This window comes from Saccoglossus kowalevskii, chromosome 9 (assembly GCF_978046115.1).
Source record: "Saccoglossus kowalevskii chromosome 9, keSacKowa6.1, whole genome shotgun sequence".
Taxonomy (NCBI): domain Eukaryota; kingdom Metazoa; phylum Hemichordata; class Enteropneusta; family Harrimaniidae; genus Saccoglossus; species Saccoglossus kowalevskii.
The window spans coordinates 38,147,651-38,173,806 of NC_140649.1; the positions used below are offsets into that span (position 1 = coordinate 38,147,651).

General features: G+C 35.7%; 1 protein-coding gene across 1 annotated transcript; it reads right to left on the reverse strand.

Annotated features, from left to right (window-relative positions):
* Nucleotides 1–216: 216 nt before the first annotated feature.
* Nucleotides 217–24,424, reverse strand: LOC100367477 (phospholipid phosphatase-related protein type 5-like). Its single transcript, XM_006821896.3, has 8 exons — nt 24,198–24,424; nt 14,911–15,184; nt 13,710–13,839; nt 12,683–12,866; nt 11,528–11,585; nt 10,646–10,822; nt 2,168–2,308; nt 217–1,402 (listed from the first exon to the last, which is right to left on the reverse strand). Exons 2-8 carry the CDS (start codon nt 15,160–15,162, stop codon nt 1,328–1,330), a joined length of 1,017 nt encoding a protein of 338 aa, XP_006821959.1. The 5' UTR covers nt 15,163–15,184; nt 24,198–24,424; the 3' UTR covers nt 217–1,327.
* Nucleotides 24,425–26,156: the final 1,732 nt, after the last annotated feature.

A 26,156-nucleotide genomic window follows, 5' to 3' on the forward strand; every position in this document is an offset into this window, starting at 1 on the left:
TGTGACGGACTGAACAAGCCTGGAAAGGTTAGTACCATTTCCGTGTGTATCGCTTTCCATCCGGGTACGGATTTTGTTCACTTTGCAGAGCGAATGTTATATTTAACATAACATCAGTCCTGTAATTTTGGCAGTTTTCACTTCAGGGGACACTTTGAGAGAAACATAACACTATCATAAATTATGATAATGCTTTAATAGTAAATGCACACATGATTGTAAAATACTCTTCTATTTTAAATAAGAATTATACATAATACATTCACAATTCAACTTTTTTAAAATGGGAAACAAAATCACCGCTGAATATCACAGAATCATGGATATTAATTAGGAAAATTTACATCAAATTTAATGCATATACATTATGCACAAATAGATATCAAATGGATACTATGTAAAAGATATGATAATTTTCCAAATATATCAACACTTTTCTTGCAGTTAATTTGGATATACACAATCTTGTCTTTTTGTTTGCAGAGGTAAATTCTCTAACAAAAAATTAAAACTGCCAAATAGCATAGTTACTGATTTAAAATTAAATTGTTATAGTAAAAAAAAAACATTGGACTACAGAAATTATTGTCTTTGAGTCGGTTATACAAGAATACTACTAATTATATGTCCAAAGGTGATGAGAATATCAAGGCATATCAGAGGTTGATGCAACTAATTCTGCTCAAATCAAATTTGTGAAATATGACATAACTGTGAACTGTGACATTTGATTATATATTTGAGACAAATTTGTGAAAATATTTGATGACATACTTTCTAGTATTTTTTAATCAATCATAAGGACTCGCAAATATCTGGTCGTAATTGTTCAAAACAGTTGCATCATGACTGTTATGTGACAGTCAGATTACACATTTTTCAACATAATTGTGACATAATAAACAAGGTAAAAAATAATAATAATTTATTTGGTTTTGAGGAAACAAACCAAATTTGTTAATATTTTAGACTATAAATCATACAATACAAAACCAAGAAATGAGACTAAATATAGTAAAACAAAAAATCTTTTACTTTTTAAAACTACACCAACACAGTATAAATATGACAACCTATATCAAAAATATCTGGTAGACTAGCAGTAATTGGTCCTTAATGCTGTTATGTTGCCAATTCTGGTCAGAAAAACACAGAAACATATATAATCTTTGGAAGTACTAGAATAAGTTAGTTTCAATCTATAATATATACAAATTATTATCAACACATTTTTTAATAAGTCAGAAAACGTTTGTTTTTGGCAAAACATAAACAAATGCAGTGTCAAAAATGATGGGTCTCCTTACACTGTGGATTACATCGTCTTCTATCTTTGGTATGGAAATCCTGGATTATAAACACCATCTTCAAGATATGCAGGATTAGGAAAGACAAGTGGATCCTATAAAGCAACAAGAAATAATAAAATGTAACAAACAAAATTTTCAAACTGATTGAATTGAATAGGTAACCACAGAAAAGAAATAACTGCCTGTCCAGTTTTCAGTGAATATGTCTATTATGAAAATTGATTATAATGAAATGTTGGGAGTACTCTGCATGTTAATATACGCACTGAGTAAATTAACTTCCCTGAACCAAATTGGTGTGTCTGGAAAATGGTGAAAGATATAAAAAATAATGAAAATAAAACTAACAACATGCCCACCAGTAAGCCATTTTGAATCAAATCACAAAACAAACTGACATGCACTGGTTATATATAAGGTTCTTACTAAGTTTGTATAAAATCAGCAATTGTCATATCTTTAAACAAAATCTGTAAAAGTATCTAACAATAAGTCGAGAAACTAATTGTAAACAAAAAACAAAACTGAAAATTTTGATTATGATTGTGAAACAAATTGATGTGCATCAGTGTAAACCAATCATGAGCATAGCAATGCCAAGTTGAAATGGAATTGATTCAGGTATGTATGAGAAATGGGTGATTGAATGTTGATTTTTGAATTATTTTGGGACTGAAATGGCTGCCAATAGGTCAAAGGTCAACAAGAAAAAAAAACATGTGGTGTATGAAGTCATAATGTGGAGATACACACGTTATCATATACAGTGCTTCTAGATCTATATAAAATTGCAAAAATGTATAATGCAATTTAAAACAGCATTCCTACAGTGAGATTACTACATATACTATACTTACTGGTTTGTAATGTGAGGATATACTGTTTCCATTCTGTGGAAACAACTTAGCTCTTGGTAATGTGACAACACTAATACCTTCTGGGCTTTCTTCACAATATTCATGTTGTCTTGGTTTAAAGTTATTCAAAACAACAATACACTGCAATCAACAATTGAGGTAAGTGTTACATTCCAATCACTTTATAGAATGTTCAATCACAACATATAAATTTCCCCTCATTAACTAAGCCAGCCAGATAATGGGGCATTGCCTCCAAGAGTAGAATGTTGCATGACCTTGTAATACATTTGTGCCAGTTCAGTTGAGATGGTCATGACAAATCAGTGTCTCACACTTTAGCTACTTCAAGCAGTGCACAGAAATGGACTGAACCCTGTGACAAAAATGAACAGAACCCTGTGACAAAAATGAACTGAACCCTGGGACAGAAATGGACAGAACCCTGTGACAGAAATGGACAGAACCCTGTGACAAAAATGGACAGAACCCTGTGCCAGAAATGGACAGAACCCTGTGCCAGAAATGGACAGAACCCTGTGCCAGAAATGGACAGAACCCTGGGACAGAAATGGACAAAACCCTGTGACAAAAATGGACTGAACCCTGTGACAAAAATGGACTGAACCCTGTGCCAGAAATGGACTGAACCCTGTGCCAGAAATGGACTGAACCCTGTGACAAAAATGAACAGAACCCTGTGACAGAAATGGACATAACCCTGTGACAAAAATGAACAGAACCCTGTGACAGAAATGGACATAACCCTGTGACAAAAATGGACAGAACCCTGTGACAAAAATGGACAGAACCCTGTGACAAAAATGGACAGAACCCTGTGACAAAAATGGACAGAACCCTGTGACAGAAATGAACAGAACCCTGTGACAAAAATGGACAGAACCCTGTGACAGAAATGGACAGAACCCTGTGACAAAAATGGACAGAACCCTGTGCCAGAAATGGACAGAACCCTGGGACAGAAATGGACAGAACCCTGTGACAGAAATGGACAGAACCCTGTGACAAAAATGGACAGAATTTCCCCTCATTAACTAAGCCAGCCAGATAATGGGGCATTACCTCCAAGAGTAGAATGTTGCATGACCTTGTAATACATTTGTGCCAGTTCAGTTGAGATGGTCATGACAAATCAGTGTCTCACACTTTAGCTACTTCAAGCAGTGCACAGAAATGGACAGAACCTTGGGACAGAAATGGACAGAACCTTGGGACAGAAATGGACAGAACCCTGGGACAGAAATAGACAAAACCCTGGGACAGAAATGGACAAAACCCTGTGACTGAAATGGACAGAACCCTGTGACTGAAATGGACAGAACCCTGGGACAGAAATGGACAAAACTCTGTGACAAAAATGAACTGAACCCTGGGACAGAAATGGACAGAACCCTGTGACAGAAATGGACAGAACCCTGTGACAAAAATGGACAGAACCCTGTGCCAGAAATGGACAGAACCCTGTGTCAGAAATGGACAGAACCCTGTGCCAGAAATGGACAAAACCCTGTGACAAAAATGGACTGAACCCTGTGACAAAAATGGACTGAACCCTGTGCCAGAAATGGACTGAACCCTGTGCCAGAAATGGACTGAACCCTGTGCCAGAAATGGACTGAACCCTGTGCCAGAAATGGACTGAACCCTGTGACAAAAATGAACAGAACCCTGTGACAGAAATGGACATAACCCTGTGACAGAAATGGACAGAACCCTGTGACAGAAATGGACAGAACCCTGTGACAGAAATGGACAGAACCCTGTGCCAGAAATGGACATAACCCTGTGACAAAAATGGACAGAACCCTGTGACAAAAATGGACAGAACCCTGTGACAAAAATGGACAGAACCCTGTGACAAAAATGGACAGAACCCTGTGACAGAAATGAACAGAACCCTGTGACAAAAATGGACAGAACCCTGTGACAGAAATGGACAGAACCCTGTGACAAAAATGGACAGAACCCTGTGCCAGAAATGGACAGAACCCTGGGACAGAAATGGACAGAACCCTGTGACAGAAATGGACAGAACCCTGTGACAGAAATGGACAGAACCCTGTGACAGAAATGGACAGAACCCTGTGACAAAAATGGACAGAACCATGTGACAGAAATGAACAGAACCCTGTGACAAAAATGGACAGAACCCTGTGACAGAAATGGACAGAACCCTGTGACAAAAATGGACAGAACCCTGTGACAAAAATGGACTGAACCCTGGGACAGAAATGGACAGAACCCTGGGACAGAAATGGACAAAACCCTGTGACAAAAATGGACAGAACCCTGTGCCAGAAATGAACAGAACCCTGGGACAGAAATGGACAAAACCCTGTGCCAGAAATGAACAGAACCCTGTGCCAGAAATGAACAGAACCCTGTGCCAGAAATGAACAGAACCCTGTGCCAGAAATGAACAGAACCCTGTGCCAGAAATGGACTGAACCCTGTGACAGAAATGGACAAAACCCTGTGACAGAAATGAACAGAACCATGTGACAAAAATGGACAGAACCCTGTGACAAAAATGGACAGAACTCTGTGACAAAAATGGACTGAACTCTGTGACAGAAATGGACAGAACCCTGTGACAGAAATGGACAGAACCCTGTGCCAGAAATGGACTGAACCCTGTGCCAGAAATGGACAAAACCCTGTGCCAGAAATGAACAGAACCCTGTGCCAGAAATGAACAGAACCCTGTGCCAGAAATGAACAGAACCCTGTGCCAGAAATGGACTGAACCCTGTGACAGAAATGAACAGAACCCTGTGCCAGAAATGAACAGAACCCTGTGCCAGAAATGAACAGAACCCTGTGCCAGAAATGGACAGAACCCTGTGACAGAAATGAACAGAACCCTGTGACAGAAATGAACAGAACCCTGTGCCAGAAATGGACTGAACCCTGTGCCAGAAATGGACTGAACCCTGTGACAGAAATGGACAAAACCCTGTGCCAGAAATGAACAGAACCCTGTGCCAGAAATGAACAGAACCCTGTGCCAGAAATGAACAGAACCCTGTGCCAGAAATGGACAGAACCCTGTGACAGAAATGAACAGAACCCTGTGCCAGAAATGGACTGAACCCTGTGACAGAAATGGACAGAACCCTGTGACAGAAATGGACAGAACCCTGTGACAGAAATGAACAGAACCCTGTGACAGAAATGAACAGAACCCTGTGACAGAAATGGACAGAACCCTGTGACAGAAATGAACAGAACCCTGTGACAGAAATGAACAGAACCCTGGGACAGAAATGGACAGAACCCTGGGACAGAACCCTGGGACAGAAATGGACAGAACCCTGGGACAGAAATGGACTGAACCCTGTGACAGAAATGAACAGAACCCTGTGCCAGAAATGAACAGAACCCTGTGCCAGAAATGGACTGAACCCTGTGCCAGAAATGGACTGAACCCTGTGCCAGAAATGGACTGAACCCTGTGCCAGAAATGGACAGAACCCTGGGACAGAAATGAACAGAACCCTGTGCCAGAAATGGACTGAACCCTGTGCCAGAAATGGACTGAACCCTGTGACAGAAATGAACAGAACCCTGTGCCAGAAATGGACTGAACCCTGTGCCAGAAATGGACAAAACCCTGTGACAAAAATGGACAGAACCCTGTGCCAGAAATGAACAGAACCCTGTGCCAGAAATGGACTGAACCCTGTGCCAGAAATGGACAAAACCCTGTGACAGAAATGGACAGAACCCTGGGACAGAAATGGACAAAACCCTGTGACAAAAATGGACAGAACCCTGTGACAAAAATGGACAGAACCCTGTGACAAAAATGGACAGAACCCTGTGCCAGAAATGGACAAAACCCTGTGCCAGAAATGGACAAAACCCTGTGACAGAAATGGACAGAACCCTGTGACAATCAAAGAAAGCTTAGAAAGAACTCCCATGTGCTGAGAGTATTGGAGACACATTAAATATAATTCGAAATTACTTAGCTGAAAAGTAATTATGCAAATCAGAAAATTAATATGACCAGATTTGAGTGTAAAACTAATGAGGTCTGCGCAATGTAACAGCAAATCTATGTCTCCAAGTTTAATTGAAATGTGATTAGAACCAAAAAATTATGAATTATTATGCTTATTAGGGAATTAATATGAACAGATTTTTACCCCAAACTAATTAGGTTTGTACATTGTCCTAGAGCATCTTTGTACTAAGTTTCATTGAAATGGAATAATTAGTACCGTGAAAACTCCAAAATTTCGACCCCCTAAAAATTCGACCGCCTATTTATTTGCCGGGTTTCGGTATTTTATTTACCTCCAAATTTTCGACTCCACTAAAAATTGCCGACTCATTCTTATTCGAAAATTTCGACCAGTTTTAGTTTTCCCACAAACGAAAAAAACCCTGATGTGAGCGTTCAAACGGGACCTTCCCCGAAGGCATGAATCCGGGTTTCTGATTGACTGAGAGATTTTTATTTTATTGGTAACGAAAATATAATCTAAATGAACGAAGTTTCAAATAAAAACGAACACAAAAATCTCGGCATGCTGCGTTTCTGAATTGTTGATTATTACTGTACTCAGTAGTGATTATAATAATGTACACAAAATAAATTTGTTGAATGGTTATGAAATACAAATAAAAGTCAACTTAGTTTCATCGTAAGCGAATGATTCCGGTCTCGTATAAACGTTTGATGCTGTAGGATATCCGCCATGTTCTCTTAGGTCAAATAGGTCAAATCGCTAATTAACCAATCAAAAAGCTGGATGATGCCAACGTGTTCAAATTACCATAGCTTATTTAAATATGTTAATGTTATTGAACGCAATGCGGAAGAGATTGATGTTGTAGTACGATATTTTGGCTTGGATTTTGATGCGAAAACGGCATGATTTTTTTTAAATAAAAAAATTAGTTGTTTTTAAAAAATAAACTGGTCATCTGAAGAATAATTTAACATTGTTCACAGTGATAACAGCTCATTCTCGAAAGGAAGCTTACCCGCTCACGCTAGTCACGATAAAAATCATACACGTGTACTCTTGAATAGACAAACGTCAATGACTACGGTAAAACTTACTCTATTTTAGCCGGCAGGATTGATTGAAATGTCCGAAAAATGACGCCAAAATACACCTTAAAAGTCCCATTTTATTTTCTTAAATCCCATTTTATTTTTTAATCCAAGGGCGAATTTACGGCAGAATTTGGTCCCTCAAATAAGGGACACGTGAGCTTTGATTCTAACCGGATACATTGCACTGGGTCGGGGAGATAGTTTGCTAAACTTCCATGTATCTTTTGTCCAATGGGTACCTGTACTTCGAACATTCGCAAGTTTTCCTAGGTAGTGCGAGACAACTTTGTCTTTTGACCTATTAGTTTTGTGCTGACCTCTTCTCCGCGTCTTGATGTTTTGTTTTGCTTGTCATAATACTCACTGATTGATGACTTTGTTTAGATTTTGAGTTACAACTCGGCCACGACCTTTGCTTTTACCGTGAAACATGAGGAAGTTTATGTCAATTGACGGACATTGCATTTTTTAAAAACTAATGAAGCACACTGTCTATCATCTCCATTTTTTCATTTGCTGATTTCTATTCTGAAAAATTCGACCGTCCGAAAATGCACCTTAATTTTGACTCTAAAAACACGTCACATTTCTAACACCAATTATTTAAAACCGGTCGAAATTTTGGAGTTTTTACAGTACTTTAGATATCAGTGTGAAAGCTTAAAATTGGTTAATTATGCAAATTAGGTAATTAATATGTACAGATTTTAACCCATAATTATTCAGGTCTGTCTATTGTCCTACAGCATCCATGTACATTCATTGATATGTGATGTATAGTACCTGAGATATCAGTGTGAAAGTTGGTTAATTATGCAAATTAGGTGATTAATATGCACAAATATTTACTGGAAACTAATTGGGTCTGCATAATTCTAGATTCATTGAAATGTGATGATTAGTACTTTAGATATCAGTAGAAAAGCTGAAAATTAATTATGCAAATTAGGTAATTAATATGCACAATTATTTACCCTAAAACTAATCAGGTCTCTGCATAGTCCTAAAGGATCTATGTACCAAGTTTCAAGGAAATGCGATGATTAGTACTTGAGATACCCGTGGAAAAGCTGAAAATTAACTAATTATGCAAATTAGGTGATTAATATGCACAAATATTTATCGAAAACAATCAATCTCTGCATAGTCCTTGAGTATGTAAGTACCAAGTTTCATTGAAATGTAATGCTAACTACTTATATCAAATGCTGAAAATTAATTAATTATGCAAATTAGGTAATTAATATGTACTGATATTACCATAAAAACTATCAGGTCTGTGCAGTGTCGTATGACATCTATGTACCAAGTTTCATTGAAATGTGATGATTAGTACTTGAGATATCAGTGGAAAAACCGAAAATTGACTAATCATTATGCAAATTAGGTAATTAGTATCCACGGATTATTACCAAAAACTAATCAAAACCTAGCATTAGTTCAGAGCATCTATGTACCAAGTTTCATCAAAATCCAATGAGTGGTTGTTTAGATATCAGTGGAAGTCATGGAACCACTAAAAAATAGCTAAATATCATGCAAATTAGGTAATTAATATGCACGGATTTTTACCAAAAATTAATCAAATCTGCGCATATGTTCAGAGCATCTATGTACCAAGTTTCATCAAAATCCAAAGAGTGGTTCTTTAGATATCAGTGGAACAGTCATAGAACAGCTAAAAATTAACTAATTATCATGCAAATTAGGTAATTAACGAGCATGGATTTTTACCAAAACCTAATCAAATCTGCGCATTGGCCCAGAGCATCTATGCACCAAGTTTCATCAAAAACCGATGTATGGTTCTTGAGATAGCAGTGGAACAGTCGGACACACATACACACACACATACACACATACACACATACAGACACACTAACTGCAAAGACTCCCATTTTGTGCTTCGCACATGGGAGTCAAAAATGGACTGAACCCTGTGTCAGAAATGGACAGAACCCTGGGACAGAAATGGACAGAACCCTGGGACAGAAATGGACAGAACCCTGTGCCAGAAATGAACAGAACCATGTGACAAAAATGAACAGAACCCTGTGACAAAAATGGACTGAACCCTGTGCCAGAAATGGACAGAACCCTGTGACAGAAATGGACAGAACCCTGTGACAAAAATGAACAGAACCCTGTGACAGAAATGAACAGAACCCTGTGACAAAAATGAACAGAACCCTGTGACAGAAATGAACAGAACCCTGTGACAAAAATGGACTGAACCCTGTGCCAGAAATGGACAGAACCCTGGGACAGAAATGGACAGAACCCTGTGACAAAAATGGACAGAACCCTGTGCCAGAAATGAACAGAACCCTGTGACAAAAATGGACTGAACCCTGTGCCAGAAATGGACAGAACCCTGTGCCAGAAATGGACAGAACCCTGTGCCAGAAATGGACTGAACCCTGTGACAGAAATGAACAGAACCCTGTGCCAGAAATGAACAGAACCCTGTGCCAGAAATGGACTGAACCCTGTGCCAAAAATGGACAGAACCCTGTGACAGAAATGGACAGAACCCTGTGACAAAAATGGACAGAACCCTGGGACAGAAATGGACAGAACCCTGTGACAGAAATGGACAGAACCCTGGGACAGAAATGGACAGAACCCTGTGACAGAAATGGACAGAACCCTGGGACAGAAATGGACAGAACCCTGGGACAGAAATGGACAGAACCCTGTGACAGAAATGGACAGAACCCTGTGCCAGAAATGGACAGAACCCTGTGCCAGAAATGGACAGAACCCTGTGACAGAAATGGACAGAACCCTGTGACAAAAATGGACTGAACCCTGGGACAGAAATGGACAGAACCCTGTGACAGAAATGGACAGAACCCTGTGACAGAAATGGACAGAACCCTGTGACAGAAATGGACAGAACCCTGTGCCAGAAATGGACAGAACCCTGTGCCAGAAATGGACAGAACCCTGTGCCAGAAATGGACAGAACCCTGTGACAGAAATGGACAGAACCCTGTGACAAAAATGGACTGAACCCTGGGACAGAAATGGACAGAACCCTGTGCCAGAAATGGACAGAACCCTGGGACAGAAATAGACAGAACCCTGTGCCAGAAATGGACAGAACCCTGTGACAGAAATGGACAGAACCCTGGGACAGAAATGGACAGAACCCTGTGACAGAAATGGACAGAACCCTGTGACAGAAATGAACAGAACCCTGTGCCAGAAATGGACTGAACCCTGTGCCAGAAATGGACAGAACCCTGTGCCAGAAATGGACAGAACCCTGTGCCAGAAATGGACAGAACCCTGTGCCAGAAATGGACAGAACCCTGTGACAGAAATGGACAGAACCCTGTGACAGAAATGGACAGAACCCTGTGATGAAAAGCAAGACTTACCAAATATAATGCTATAATGGCTCCAAGCAAAAATCCGAATATGACGTCAACAGCATGGTGACGATATTGTTGTATCTCAGACAGACCACAAAGGTATGCCAACGTGATAGCTCCAATACACAAGAAAGGAGTGAGTAAACGTGATCCAGTGATTTTCAATAAAGACTGCATATACAGCTGTTTGGAAAATAGAAATCTGATGTGAATATAATGGCATTCCACTATGGCTGCTTTTGGTTGTTATTGGTTTTAAAGGAGGAGGGGTACCTACTGCATTCATTCTAGGTTGGATTTGAACTCTGACCTCTACATTTAAGTCTACATTGATCTGTTTAATCAGGGTTGGGATCACTACCTACTGCGTTTATTCTAGGTTGGATTTGAACTCTGACCTCTACATTTAAGTCTACATTGATCTGTTTAATCAGGGTTGGGATCACTACCTACTGCGTTTATTCTCCGTTGGATTTGAACTCTGACCTCCATATTTAAGTCTACATTGATCTGTTTAATCAGGGTTGGGATCACTACCTACTGTGTTCATTCTAGTTTGGATTTGAACTCTGACCTGTACATTTAAGTCTACATTGATCTGTTTAATCAGGGTTTGGATCACTACCTACTGCGTTTATTCTCGGTTGGATTTGAACTCTGACCTCTACATTTAAGTCTACATTGATCTGTTTAATCAGGGTTGGGATCACTACCTACTGCGTTCATTCTAGTTTGGATTTGAACTCTGACCTCCATATTTAAGTCTACAATGATCTGTTTAATCAGGGTTGGGATCAGTAGCTACTGTGTTTATTCTAGGTTAGATTTGAACTCTGACAATATATAAGCACTCCCTGAGGATGTAATTAAAATAACATTAATACTTACAGCAATGAACATAGCAGAGTACATACTCAGAGATGAATACAGTGATGGGAAAGACAGTCTGTAATAGATGACATCAGTGATAAAATATAACATGTCTTATATCACATATGATTTACATAGCAACCAATACATAGCAACTAATACATAGCAGAGGTTGATGTACCCAATGTACTGGATACTACTGTACATCTTTCTGATCTAGCTGCTTTGTCTAAGATGGCCAGAATGAGTAGATATGAATAAAATATGTTATGATACCATGTGCAATACAATAAAATTACACCATGCTGCAACTAATCGAAATACAGTGATAGATGTAGAATTATTGTAATTAACATCCTATAATATGAATCCACAGATGGTTGGAATATTTAAATGTATAACAAATCTCTTAGAATTTCACTAAAATATAAATATTTGATACAAATCTATAGACAAAACAAACGTCAGAGTTGCATCTTTATTACTATTAAATATAATTGTGGCCGATCACGGCATTTATCCCGGCGTGAATCAAAATAGTACTCTCAAAAACTTCATGTATACACTGGCGACTTAATGTTACTTGAAATCAGATACGCGCACTTCTCATTACATTGTAGGTCCCATGCATACTATTACACATAAAAGTAAGCGTAGTCCCTCATTACCAGACGCGTCCATCTTACAAGGTCATGAGTTCAAACTGCGTGAATATTTAATTAAATATGGTTGCGTCAGTTTTAACAAACGTCCTGCTCATGTGAATCCAGATTGGATTCTTCAATTTAAGTTGTATCAAACTTATCAACTTCATGTTAAACTGAGCGTAGCTTTCATTACATCACCAGCATTCCACAGTTTGTCCCCACGCTTACTTTTAAAAGTGAGCGCACTCAAGCTTTCCATTGTTTAGCTTGTTTGAAAGTGAGCGTATGCTCAACTCGTATCTTCGTGAAAACATATACGCTCAGTTATCGCGCTCAACTACCACATAGAAACCTATTTACATACATGAATATTTTCACTAAAAAATGCTACAAGATGTTATTTTCTTAAAATCCACAGGTGGTTGGAATATATAAATTTATAAGCAAATCTCTTAGAATTTCACTAAAATATAAATACTTCATACAAATCCACAGATGAGATATTAATTAATTATAATGTTCATACCTTGCTTGATATATTTCATCAGTATTTCCTGTACATGCTGATTTAGCAGTGACAAATTGTGTACAGTCTATGACTGTGTAATTTGGTTGACACACTGTTAAAAAATATGGCGTAAGTTTACCACTCATTAACTGCCCAACATCATTCAATATCCATGTTAGAAATCCACCAAATGTAAACATTCCTGAAAACAAAGCAGAATTTATTTATCATCTCAAAGGCAAAAGTTATTCCCAGCATGCAAAAAAGAATTAATTTAGTATAATTATTTATTTGAAATTATGTGACTGTGTTTACAACTCATACTTGTGTGTTCACAAATAAACAATTTATATCCAGATACTGCAATGCATCATGGGAGCATTTGAATCTTGAAACTAAACTGACATAAACTAATGATAGCAATACTAGTAGAGCAACAGAATATCCAGATACTGCAATGCATCATGGGAGCATTTGTTTTTATAGCTGATTTGAATGAAAATTTCACATCCCATTATCACCACACTATTCATGTCATCTACAGTAAATAAGTTAGTTTATTGAATATCATACACTACATCAGTGCTTGCATGGATTCATGTCACCAGTAAAGATTTAATCATGCCGGTCACTGGTAGTATAGAGGTTGTGGCATCTGACTAATGATCTGAGACCCAAGTTCAAATCCTACCTTAAGCTAACACCGAAAAGGGACCAACCCTACCCAGGGTGAGTGTGCCACAGACTCAATGAGAAGGTCAATTCTACTGGATGTGATTTATTCACTAATAAATGCAAGTTTAGGGGAACCTTAGGTTCGCAGGTGCTGGTGTTCAACCGAGCCTGGTTGAAGCCAGGATAGTGCATTAAATTGTCATTTATTACCAAACATGAATATGGCTTCCCTGGCTAAATCGTGTCAGTACTCACACTTGCAATTTGCACATAAAGTCTAGAGAGACAATGCCCTGAACTGTCACTCGGCACAGAAACATTTGAAAAAAAAAAAATAATCATTGACAGATTTATTCATGAAATCACATACCTATGAATCGTAATGTTCTTCTAATTTGTGGATGAATGTTACAGCCACAAGATTTCACAATTTTTTCTTCTTTATCAGAATCTTTAGATTTCAGTTGGTATACAGCTAGGCTGGACTCCCCAAATACAATCTACAGAGGGGAAAAACGAAACATGTTCAATAACGTGAATCATTTGTTTCAGCAATGTAGTAATTTGGTTTTGAGACTGACATTTATAGTATGGTTTGTTCAGGTTATTTATAAATCAATGTCAAATATCTATCAAGATTAAATTCTCATAACAACGTTTTGTGTTTAAAATGGCTGCCATAAGACATAAGTGTAGTAGACGTCAATGTGCCTACACTGTCCAATCACTTTATATTGACACGTTTAATTCAGTCACCTGGAATTAAACCATGTAACATGTTAACATACTTGATGGTTACAATTTTCCACAACACCAAGACCAACCAATGTAGAAAAAACACTAGGTTGACGTTTATTTATTTTGGTTTTATTAAATATTGGATGAATTTCACAAGAATACTGTAATAATTAAAAGGTACTGTACATTCTTGCATAAAGATTACCATAGATATTGGTTACCATAGCAACATCAAATATAATTCCATGGGAAACAATATATATTTGAGAGCAGTGGACTGTAAAATGGATGTTATTCAAATAACAAAGTGGACAATAAGATTGATAGATTAATGGCACAGCAGTAAACACAGTGGGTTTCCTTTAATCTACAAAAAGCTGCTGCAAACAAGAACAACATGTTACAGTTTAAGTATGGTTTCTTTTTGATTCTCTAAATTTATTTATTATAAATGCTGCCACTTTCAGAATTCAATACATGGTAAAAATACATATGATACATTGCAGTTCATTAATTCTTTAATATTGCTGTTTTTTACGATATGTCAATGAATATATTGAATCATTCAATCAAACAATGAAATTCACTAGTATGCATGTGTACTGGTTGTTTTGATATATACAATCATTGCACATGAATATTAGTGGTTCTGATTTTCTATAAAACAAATACAGTTGTGTATCCTAAAATTGCAGCATTTTAGTTTATGATACATATAATTACTAATTCAATTTGGTCTACCCTAAAGTATAGAACAGCAATATTAAAATATCAATGTTTTCATCCATATTACATTTTTAGCAATTATATGGAAGATGACAACAATTACTTACCACAAAAAAAGGTAGTAGAAAAGACATGATGTACACCATCAACTTAGGAATGTGCAAATCTTCATCTTTGATGAACGGTTTCATCAGATTCTTGTCATGACACATAAACCCTTGTTCAGTGACATTTAATAGGTCAGTAAACTCAACAAAATACCAAAGAACAATAAATGCTGCCAGAAGAACACAATCCAAGAGTATAAAGCATGGTACAAGATAGTTATTGGTTGTTACATGCTGCACTTTTCGACTCATGGTTCAAATTTACAAAAGGTTTCTGAAAAACAAAAATAATAAATATTTATGAATCATATTGGGCAAATTCATTTCAGTGAATATTTTTCAAAATAATTTTGAAATTGATGTGACATCATTTATTGATTTCAAATATTAATCAAACTATTCAATGGAATAGTAGTTGTGGTAAAAGGGATCGATATACATTGGAATATATTCTGATCAGAGTTCTAAACAACTTATCATATGAGGTGTTAAGACAATTCTATATCTGAATACAAACTATATATATATATGTAATATAATCTACATCATACCCTGGATCTTAAAATACCAGCTATAGCTGCAGACCACTACTGTCACCATGGTAATTCTTGTAAGCTTACATTTCTGTACATGTTATACAAGTCATACATGTATGGTAGTATGAAAACATGAGAGCACAGTAGTGACATTATGACTGCCTGTGTTTCCAATTTACAACTCTGTTATATATGAAGTAATAGTCATACATATATGGTAGTATGAAAACATGAGAGCATAGTAGTGACATTATGACTGCCTGTGTTTCCAATTTACAACTCTGTTATATATGAAGTAATAGTCATACATATATGGTAGTATGAAAACATGAGAGCACAGTAGTGACATTATGACTGCCTGTGTTTCCAATTTACAACTCTGTTATATATGAAGTAATAGTCATACATATATGGTAGTATGAAAACATGAGAGCATAGTAGTGACATTATGACTGCCTGTGTTTCCAATTTACAACTCTGTTATATATGAAGTAATAGTCATACATATATGGTAGTATGAAAACATGAGAGCACAGTAGTGACATTATGACTGTGTTTCCAATTTACAACTCTGTTATATATGAAGTAATAGTCATACATATATGGTAGTATGAAAACATGAGAGCACAGTAGTGACATTATGACTGTGTTTCCAATTTACAACTCTGTTATATATGAAGTAATAGTCATACATATATGGTAGTATGAAAACATGAGAGCACAGTAGTGACATTATGACTGCCTGTGTTTCCAATTTACAACTCTGTTATATATGAAGTAATAGTCATACATATATGGTAGTATGAAAACATGAGAGCACAGTAGTGACATTATGACTGTGTTTCCAATTTACAACTCTGTTATATATGAAGTAATAGTCATACATATATGGTAGTATGAAAACATGAGAGCACAGTAGTGACATTATGACTGCCTGTGTTTCCAATTTACAACTCTGTTATATATGAAGTAATAGTCATACATGTATGGTAGTATGAAAACATGAGAGCACAGTAGTGACATTATGACTGCCTGTGTTTCCAATTTACAACTCTGTTATATATGAAGTAATAGTCATACATATATGGTAGTATGAAAACATGAGAGCACAGTAGTGACATTATGACTGCCTGTGTTTCCAATTTACAACTCTGTTATATATGAAGTAATAGTCATACATATATGGTAGTATGAAAACATGAGAGCACAGTAGTGACATTATGACTGCCTGTGTTTCCAATTTACAACTCTGTTATATATGAAGTAATAGTCATACATATATGGTAGTATGAAAACATGAGAGCACAGTAGTGACATTATGACTGCCTGTGTTTCCAATTTACAACTCTGTTATATATGAAGTAATAGTCATACATGTATGGTATTTTATGGTAGTCACTATTTTGAAAATACTCATTGCATTTCAAATTCATAGGTTTGTCAGTGAAAACAATTCTACAGTAATTTCACATGTTCATATAATTTCAGTAATATGTCATTTGTGAGCAAAATTCCAGGGAAATTAAGAGCTTTTTACAGTGACTCTATGTAAAACACTGACTGCATAAGCTGTACATTCATTCACCTTGGTTCATAGATAATACTGTAAATGCAATAATTATAATAATTAATTTAAGTTATAATTAATTAAAGTTATCATAATCTGATTTAATAAATGCTTCATAATGTAATATTCTAGCTGGTTCTGTTACTGTTACTATGACATTATTGAATACAGCTGAAACCTGTTTTCCAACTTCATTGTACTGAAGCAATTTCAGCAAATGATAAAGTCAACATAAATATTTTCTGAAATGTTATAATGTGTTCATATCATTTATCACAATTATAAACACATAATATTTTTCACTGAGTATCAAATTCTATTTCATTTTAAGTGGTACTATAAGTACCGGTAATTTATTTTGTGTTAACCTTCACAATATTTATCAGATACAAATTCAAAAACAAATAACACTAGCAAATAGCAATAGAAATTTTGTCTGGCCCAATAAAAACAAAACCCAAAGAAATAATTATCTAAATACCAATAATATAAAAAACTAGTTCAGGCTTCAGCAAAACACAAAATCATAAACAAACCTGGCAGATTAGTGCGCAGTGAATGAATGTTGTCACCAGACTATGTTATTAATAGTAACTAAAATGGAATTCACTTTAGTATGACAGAGCACTTAAATGTTTACTTAATTTAATAATGTATCAGGAACTGAATAGTACACAATAAAATATTATATCACAGTAAATATTTGCAGAGTTGAACACAATATTATGTTGTATGAAGCGAATATGAAGGTACTATATCATTTGATGCAGAGTATGTCACAATATTTTTAGTAAATTCTGAATTTAGATATTATACTGGAATGATGATGCATTTCAAATCTTTGTTAATACGCTGTAGTTATTTATAATCTATAAATTTAGAACACATCAAAATAATAAATAATCAATTTTTTTTCATATAATTAGTATTCCTGATATCATTGCAACAATAAGGTGTTTATTAATTAAGTTGATGAGTTAATCAGATCATTGTTAATTGAATATTACAACATGCAAGTTTAATCTCTCAGAAAACAAAGGTAAATATTTTAATTTTATAATGCAAATATGAGAAATTATAAATGGTGTCTTGATACAGAATGCACCAGTTTCTCTAACACCAATTTAATTTCACATTTCTAGCAATGTTTGTTTACTGTGAATGGTTGGAAAATAACAAATACTGTAAAAGCATTTATTTTCACTGGCATTTAATTTCACTATTTTGATGTTTGAGCCTTAAAGTTTTAAGTTCACAAAAGAACAATGAGTGGATTTAATTTAGAAGATTTTATGTATCAGCAAGTATAGCAAAATTAAAAACTGTGAATAATTAATGACTTTACAGTAACATTTAAACAAACTGAAAGTGTGTATTTCAAAGTAGTGTTGTGTATTTCAAAGTAGTGTTGTGTATTTCAAAGTAGTGTTGTGTATTTCAAAGTAGTGTTGTCTATTTCAAAGTAGCATTGTGTATTTCAAAGTAGTGTGGTGTATTTTAAAGTAGTATTGTGTATTTTAAAGTAGCGTGTATTTCAAAACTAGTGTTGTGTATTTTAAAGTAGTGTTGTGTATTTTAAAGTAGTGTTGTGTATTTTAAAGTAGTATTGTGTATTTTAAAGTAGTGTTGTCTATTTCAAAGTAGCGTTGAGTATTTCAAAGTAGTGTTGTGTATTTTAAAGTAGCGTGTATTTCAAAACTAGTGTTGTGTATTTTAAAGTACTGTTGTGTATTTTAAAGTAGTGTTGTGTATTTTAAAGTAGTATTGTGTATTTTAAAGTAGTATTGTGTATTTTAAAGTAGTATTGTATATTTTAAAGTACTGTGGTGTATTTCAAAGTACTGTGGTGTATTTTAAAGTACTGTGGTGTAATTCCAAAGTAGTGTTGTGTATTTCAAAGTAGTGTTGTGTATTTCAAAGTAGTATTGTGTATTTTTAAGTAATGTGGTGTATTTTAAAGTACTGTGGTGTATTTTAAAGTACTGTGGTGTATTTCAAAGTACTGTGGTGTATTTTCAAGTACTGTGGTGTATTTTCAAAGTAGTGTTGTGTATTTCTAAATGTAGTGTTGTGTATTTCAAAGTAGTGTTGTGTATTTTAAAGTAGCACTGTGGTGTATATTAAAGTACTGTGGTGTATTTTCACTATTGAAAGTTGTAAGAAAAATGTTTAGCAATGCTCATAAGAATTATTCCAATGTTGCTACGGAAACTAATTGATGGCTCCTAATAATTGGTGATACAATGCAAGTACATTTTCACATTGTTATATTTCCTAAATACTTCAACTATTGCAGACATACTAGAAGAAAACCCAACTATATAGTTTCATCCTTTGAAAGTCAAGGTCAACTTTTGTTACCTTTCACAAAATAAACTCACATTATGAATGTTTAATTACCATATTTGTTTTCAGTTTTTGTATCAGTGGACAATAGGACATTCGTGTACATTTGGCCACATTTAGTCCAAAATAGAAAAATACCTAAACAATGCTGTGGAATCGTTCTCTTGAATCAATTAGGTCGGCAGAAATTGAACTGAAACGTAAATCCTGTAAATCCCTCTGGAGTAATGACGTTAGAGATCAGACTTATATATAATCTTATTTAAAATTAATTGCCATAGATTATATATTAAATAACAATGTATGTTTCAGTCTGAGCAGGTCAAAGCAATACAAAGATGGTTTCTATGGAAACCAATATGTATCTATATACATGTATGTCATACAACTATACCCCTATTGAAATCTATATTCAATTGTTTGGTCCTCTAGATGTCATCTGCCTTACAATTGTATACATGTTCTATTAATCTTTTCTTCCATGTAGTAGGCAAATATACTATCCCAGTTATTAACGGTCATGAACATGGAGTCTAGCTAGAATCATAGTTATAGACAGCTAGACTACCTAGAATCATGATTATTTACAAGTGGTCTACCTAGAATCATGGTTATTTACAAGTGGTCTACCTAGAATCATGGTTATTTACAAGTGGTCTACCAAGAATAGTGGTTATAGAAAAGTGGTCTACCTAGAATAGTGGTTATAGACAGCTGGACTACCTAAAATCATGGTTAAACTTAATGACAACTCGTCTACCTAGAATCATACTTGATGACTAATGGTCTACCTAGAATCATGGTTATTGACTAGTGGTCTACCTAGAATCATGGTTATAGATAGCTAGACTAGCTAGAATCATGGTTATAGATAGCTAGACTACATAGAATCATGGTTATAGATAGCTAGACTACCTAGAATCATGGTTATAGATAGCTAGACTACCTAGAATCATGGTTATAGATAGCTAGACTACCTAGAATCATGGTTATAGATAGCTAGACTACCTAGAATCATGGTTATAGATAGCTAGACTAGCTAGAATCATGGTTATAGATAGCTAGACTAGCTAGAATCATGGTTATAGATAGCTAGACTAGCTAGAATCATGGTTATAGATAGCTAGACTACCTAGAATCATGGCTATAGATAGCTAGACTACCTAGAATCATGGCTATAGACAGTTAGACTACCTAGAATCATGGTTATACACAGCTAGACTACCTAGAATCATGGTATACACAGCTAGACTACCTAGAATCATGGTTATACACAGCTAGACTACCTAGAATCATGGTATACACAGCTAGACCACCTAGAATCATGGTTATACACAGCTAGACTACCTAGAATCATGGTTATACACAGCTAGACCACCTAGAATCATGGTTATACACAGCTTGACTACCTAGAATCATGGTTATACACAGCTAGACTACCTAGAATCATGGTTATACACAGCTAGACTACCTAGAATCATGGTTATACACAGCTAGACTACCTAGAATCATGGTTATACACAGCTAGACTACCTAGAATCATGGTTATACACAGCTAGACTACCTAGAATCATGGTTATACACAGCTAGACCACCTAGAATCATGGTTATACACAGCTTGACTACCTAGAATCATGGTTATACACAGCTAGACTACCTAGAATCATGGTTATACACAGCTAGACTACCTAGAATCATGGTTATACACAGCTAGACTACCTAGAATCATGGTATACACAGCTAGACTACCTAGAATCATGGTTATACACAGCTAGACTACCTAGAATCATGGTATACACAGCTAGACCACCTAGAATCATGGTTATACACAGCTAGACTACCTAGAATCATGGTTATACACAGCTAGACCACCTAGAATCATGGTTATACACAGCTTGACTACCTAGAATCATGGTTATACACAGCTAGACTACCTAGAATCATGGTTATACACAGCTAGACTACCTAGAATCATGGTTATACACAGCTAGACTACCTAGAATCATGGTTATACACAGCTAGACTACCTAGAATCATGGTTATACACAGCTAGACTACCTAGAATCATGGTTATACACAGCTAGACTACCTAGAATCATGGTTATACACAGCTAGACCACCTAGAATCATGGTTATACACAGCTTGACTACCTAGAATCATGGTTATACACAGCTAGACTACCTAGAATCATGGTTATACACAGCTAGACTACCTAGAATCATGGTTATACACAGCTAGACTACCTAGAATCATGGTTATACACAGCTAGACTACCTAGAATCATGGTTATTGGCATGGTCTACCTCAAAACATAATAACATAAAATTATGCAAAACTTTGCACTGAAAATTAGTGGAAAAATGATAGCGTTTAATGTTGGATCAACATGTTTGTTCCAGGTCTGCTATCCCCGTAATTACACCAGTGCATCATGGGAAATGTAATTTGAATTACCATTATTTTTTAACTATGCATACCATACAGATGTTAGTGGATATGTTAATTATATGTATCAATATTTCTGAGATGAAAGACCAGATTGTCACTGACAATTTTAGCTGAATATGGTAGAAAATCAAATTTTGACATATACCTTAAAAACAAATAACACCAAATATCTCAAAGCACATTAGTGATATATCACCATGGAAACAAATGAGGAAATATACAATGCACTATTTCACAATTAGTCGCTGAATTTTATGAATTCTCTCCCAAATCCCATGAAGAATAAATAAAGTTCAACAAAGTTAATGGATTTCCACCGACCAATTACCAATCTCTTATTTCAATAATACCCACAATTCCCAGGAGGTGAGATAATCAGTATTTGAGTTGAGGAGAAATATAGTAATTTTAAATTGATTTGACAATTCAATTTAGATTATTACTGCAGGGTTTATTTGAAGGAAAATTTTGCTTGTCAAGGATACATTATGAGTACTTTCTATTATGCGAGTTATTTTTGCATAAAATAATGATACTGTGAAATCTCTATACAAATTAATTTGTTTAAGTAATTGGTCCAGTTGAAAACAGAATTCTTCAAAAAAATTATACATAAATTTATATTTATTTACTTATTTGTATAGTTATCTTTATTTAAGAAAATATAAACTAGTAAAAAAGTAAAAAAAAAATCAATGCCAAAAACATTATGCATATTTTTAAATAAAAAAATATATCAGAAGAGTGAAATGAAGGACAAAGAGACCTGCCTTACTTCAAAATAGCCTAAGTTTGCATTTACACATACACCCACTATTGGATGCATGGTGCTTGTATACAACAGTATTCGTTCTCCATAAAGGTTGCAAATGACCAAAATATATTAGCTAGCAAATATTTTGGAATCAAAATGAGTCCAGACAAATGTTTTTAATTCAGACTAACCTGAAACAATGTTTTTTTTTTTTTTTTATGTTTTTTTTTCTTTAATATCATCAATTTCTTCTTTTTTTCCTTTAATTCTAACATTTGATCCAAGTTACCAAGTTTAATTTGTTATAATGCCACATTTGATTTGTAATTTATGCAGCTTCTATTAATTTATTTAAATAGTGAGCTCCTTATTCAAAAGTGTTGAAACAAATAAATAAATGAGTCAGGGACCCATATTTTGCTTCCCTGACTCCAATTATTGATGAGGAATCCAGTTTTTCAGGCAAGCTGGGGTCCAATCTCTAATAAGGTTATCCAGAATAAAATTTCTATTTCTTAAAATTTGTAAGTTGGACTCATCTTGCCGAGACACGAGCACAAACCCTGATGAGTGTTTTTGTGATGATATTGGTAACGTTTAATTGGCAGCTGTAAGGATGGAACACTGACAGAAATATACACTACCAAAAAATGCAAATTCATATTGCATTATGGGAGCCTAGGGTATTATCAATTGTAAAAAAGTAGTCAAATTTGAATTAGTTTGGCTTGTGCATTGGTTTGTAACCTAGCCTGTGATTGGTGCATGACAAATTCCAAACAGGCCATGCTGCCAACCGTACCAGTAAAATCAGACATATCGTTCAGATTCATAAATGGAGTCAATATGTTTAGTTTTTACACAGTCCCTAGAGGATTTATTCTATGCTGCTTTTTTCCAGTTTAAAAAATGTGTACATGCATGAGCACAGCAATACAAGCCAATCGTACAGTTGGTTATAGTTCAGGTGATATCACATATCTTAGCTGCAAACCTTTATTCTTACCACAATATAAACCCTGGCCCCTCCTTCCTTGGTGTATGGGGGCAACAAAAACTAGAGTTGCTAAATATACTTGTGATACACCCCTTGGAATAACACATAATATTGTGTCACCTTGTTATCCATACCCTATTATTTCCAGGTTTTTATCCCCAGGTGGGAAATTTCAAAAGAAAATTCCCGACCCCTTCAGGCCGGCATTTGTGAACATCGCTATTCCACGATAAGCCGTACCCCACAAACCTGTGGAGGTGAAGGGTGTCGCGGTTTCTATCGAATCCCGCTTTATTTTTTATGTGCTGATTAAGAATCTCGGTAAATTAACATCAAGACCACAAGTTGTCGTAGCAACAACGAACTCATATGTTATTATCGGTCGTATTATAGATCGGTAAATTCATTGTTCGATGAGATCGGTAATTTTGATGCTGGGGACAGGTCAGGGCGGTTTTCCGCGCACCGGGGATCTGGTCGTGATTTAGTAGGAATGGTCACGGTTGTCTCACAGGAATTAGCAATGGCATTCACTTCGAATTTGAATAAAATTTGGCACAGTGGATTTTGACTGCAAATAACAATGGAGCGGTCGCATACGTGATCGCGAAGTCGAAACTTAATATTATTGGACTTACCTGAGATAAAATGTACTAGATGGATACAGTGGACGACCTGCTCACAGAAGTGTCTCTCGATCGTATATACCGTTAGGATCACCGGCGGTGTTTAGCTTAATGAATACACACTATACGAACACACTCATTCTTACCACACCCAGCCCGGCACACATGAAATAAATCGAAGGCCAACGCGGTTCAACTGATGGGCTGCAATCTTATGCACAAAAATTTGTCAAAAGCGAGAGTGGCCGTGAATGTTGGCACGTACCATTATTTAATGGGGGAGGCAGTGCTAACGGCGTTCGGGGCATTCGATCTATTGAAACAGGTGGGAAAACACTATCACTTTTTTGCACATTTGTATTTTGTTTTAAAATCGGTGTTAGATAATTATTGATTTAGACCGAGTCATCAACTTTTGGTTTTCATCCAGTATGATTTTTTTTGGAGAAAAACTGTCTGAAAACTACATGATTTTTTTCATCAGATGTATCCAAATAAAATTTCCATGGAAGTTTGACACATTTTTGTTTTATGAAAATTACAACCGAAATTAGTTCGATGACCATTTTTTTCTAGTGGGATTTTGGCAACAGCTACGTAAAGTAAGCCATAAAGGAAGCCATAGAAATCTGATGGTTAGTTCTAATGTTAGTCAACTACCTTCAGTTGGGCATATGACCATGTGTGTCCGGTTGTCCATTATCTAGTGGGCGCACATCGCTTTCATTGTCGCAACGAAAAAACGAAATATCTCGACGGTGATGGCGCAATACAACAAAACAAATCACTCTCGTTTGCATCGTCTGCTTGCCCCCTGGTTTGCACCATGTTGTTCCGTTCGGACTTTCCTCCCTCTGATAGTGGAGTGCTTCGCCGGAATATTCACCTTGAAAATTCAAGATGTCTCGTTTACGGCGCACATTGTTGCCACAAATGTTTATACTACACATGTTGTTCGTTGCCAACTAATATTACGGAATTTGAACCAAGACAGCAGTGTGCAAGACTGGTGTGACATGACAAATCACAGTCTTTCTGCAGTGGCGGATCTGGGGGGGGGGTGTTTCTTGGGAGCCGGACCCCCCCCCCCCCCCATTGAAAAATTTCTTCAATTTGTTCTTGTATAATATAAAAAATCATTAACTTAGTCTGGCGATTTTAAAGTTTGACCCCCCCCCCCCATAAAAAAATCCTGTATCCGCCCCTGTTCTGTCTAGGTATAGTGACTGTGGTCGAATAAATAAAAACATATGTTGGGTAATTTAAATTGAATGTCGTCGGCTTTCTCAATCTAACAACATTATTTTGAGTAACAGTGTCTCTTTGTCTCCAATGCTGTCAAGTTATAAAACTAATTTGGGGAATATTGACAGCGGCAATAATTAAACGGTTTACAATATAATAAATGATACTCGTATTTTAGGTATGTTCGGTGTTGGGGAGAGGAAACACTGTTATACACATATCTTACATATGTTTTATGTTCTTGTGTTCGGAGGGATGTTACATTATTAATCATTATTTGAACAACAACAATAATGAATTCATTATTTTTATAAATCATCACCAAAATTAAACAAATTTAGTTAAATTTAGGGCCTTTTGTTGAAATAAATACTATATCTTGCGAATAGCATGTCACGGTAATAATGTGATCTATGAAACCGATGCTTATTGCCATTTTATTCACATTGTTTGACAGTTTTTTTCTTAACAAAACCAATTGTCAACTACAAAAAAAAAAGAAGTTCGTATACTATTGACTTACTTCATGACAATTAGAGACATAATTTGAAATTGTCATTGCTGTAAAAACACATGAGTAGTATTGTGCCTTATAAACGCTGACCAGTATTGTTGTATTGAATAACGGTATTAAAGACTCTCTTTTACCTCCATGTTTAAAATATTATGAGGTTATTTCACATTGATTTTCAAACGTATTTTGGGAAATGTAGATTTTGTTTTGCT

Excerpts from the sequence above, each read along its gene's own strand:
- LOC100367477 (XM_006821896.3), bottom strand. The coding sequence starts at position 15,162 with ATGAGTCGAAAAGTGCAGCATGTAACAACCAATAACTATCTTGTACCA. Across the intron at positions 11,586-12,682 it reads GATGAAATATATCAAGCAAG|ACTGTCTTTCCCATCACTGT; the intron begins GTATGAACATTA and ends CATCTATTACAG. Across the intron at positions 1,403-2,167 it reads TATCCTCACATTACAAACCA|GATCCACTTGTCTTTCCTAA; the intron begins GTAAGTATAGTA and ends GTTGCTTTATAG.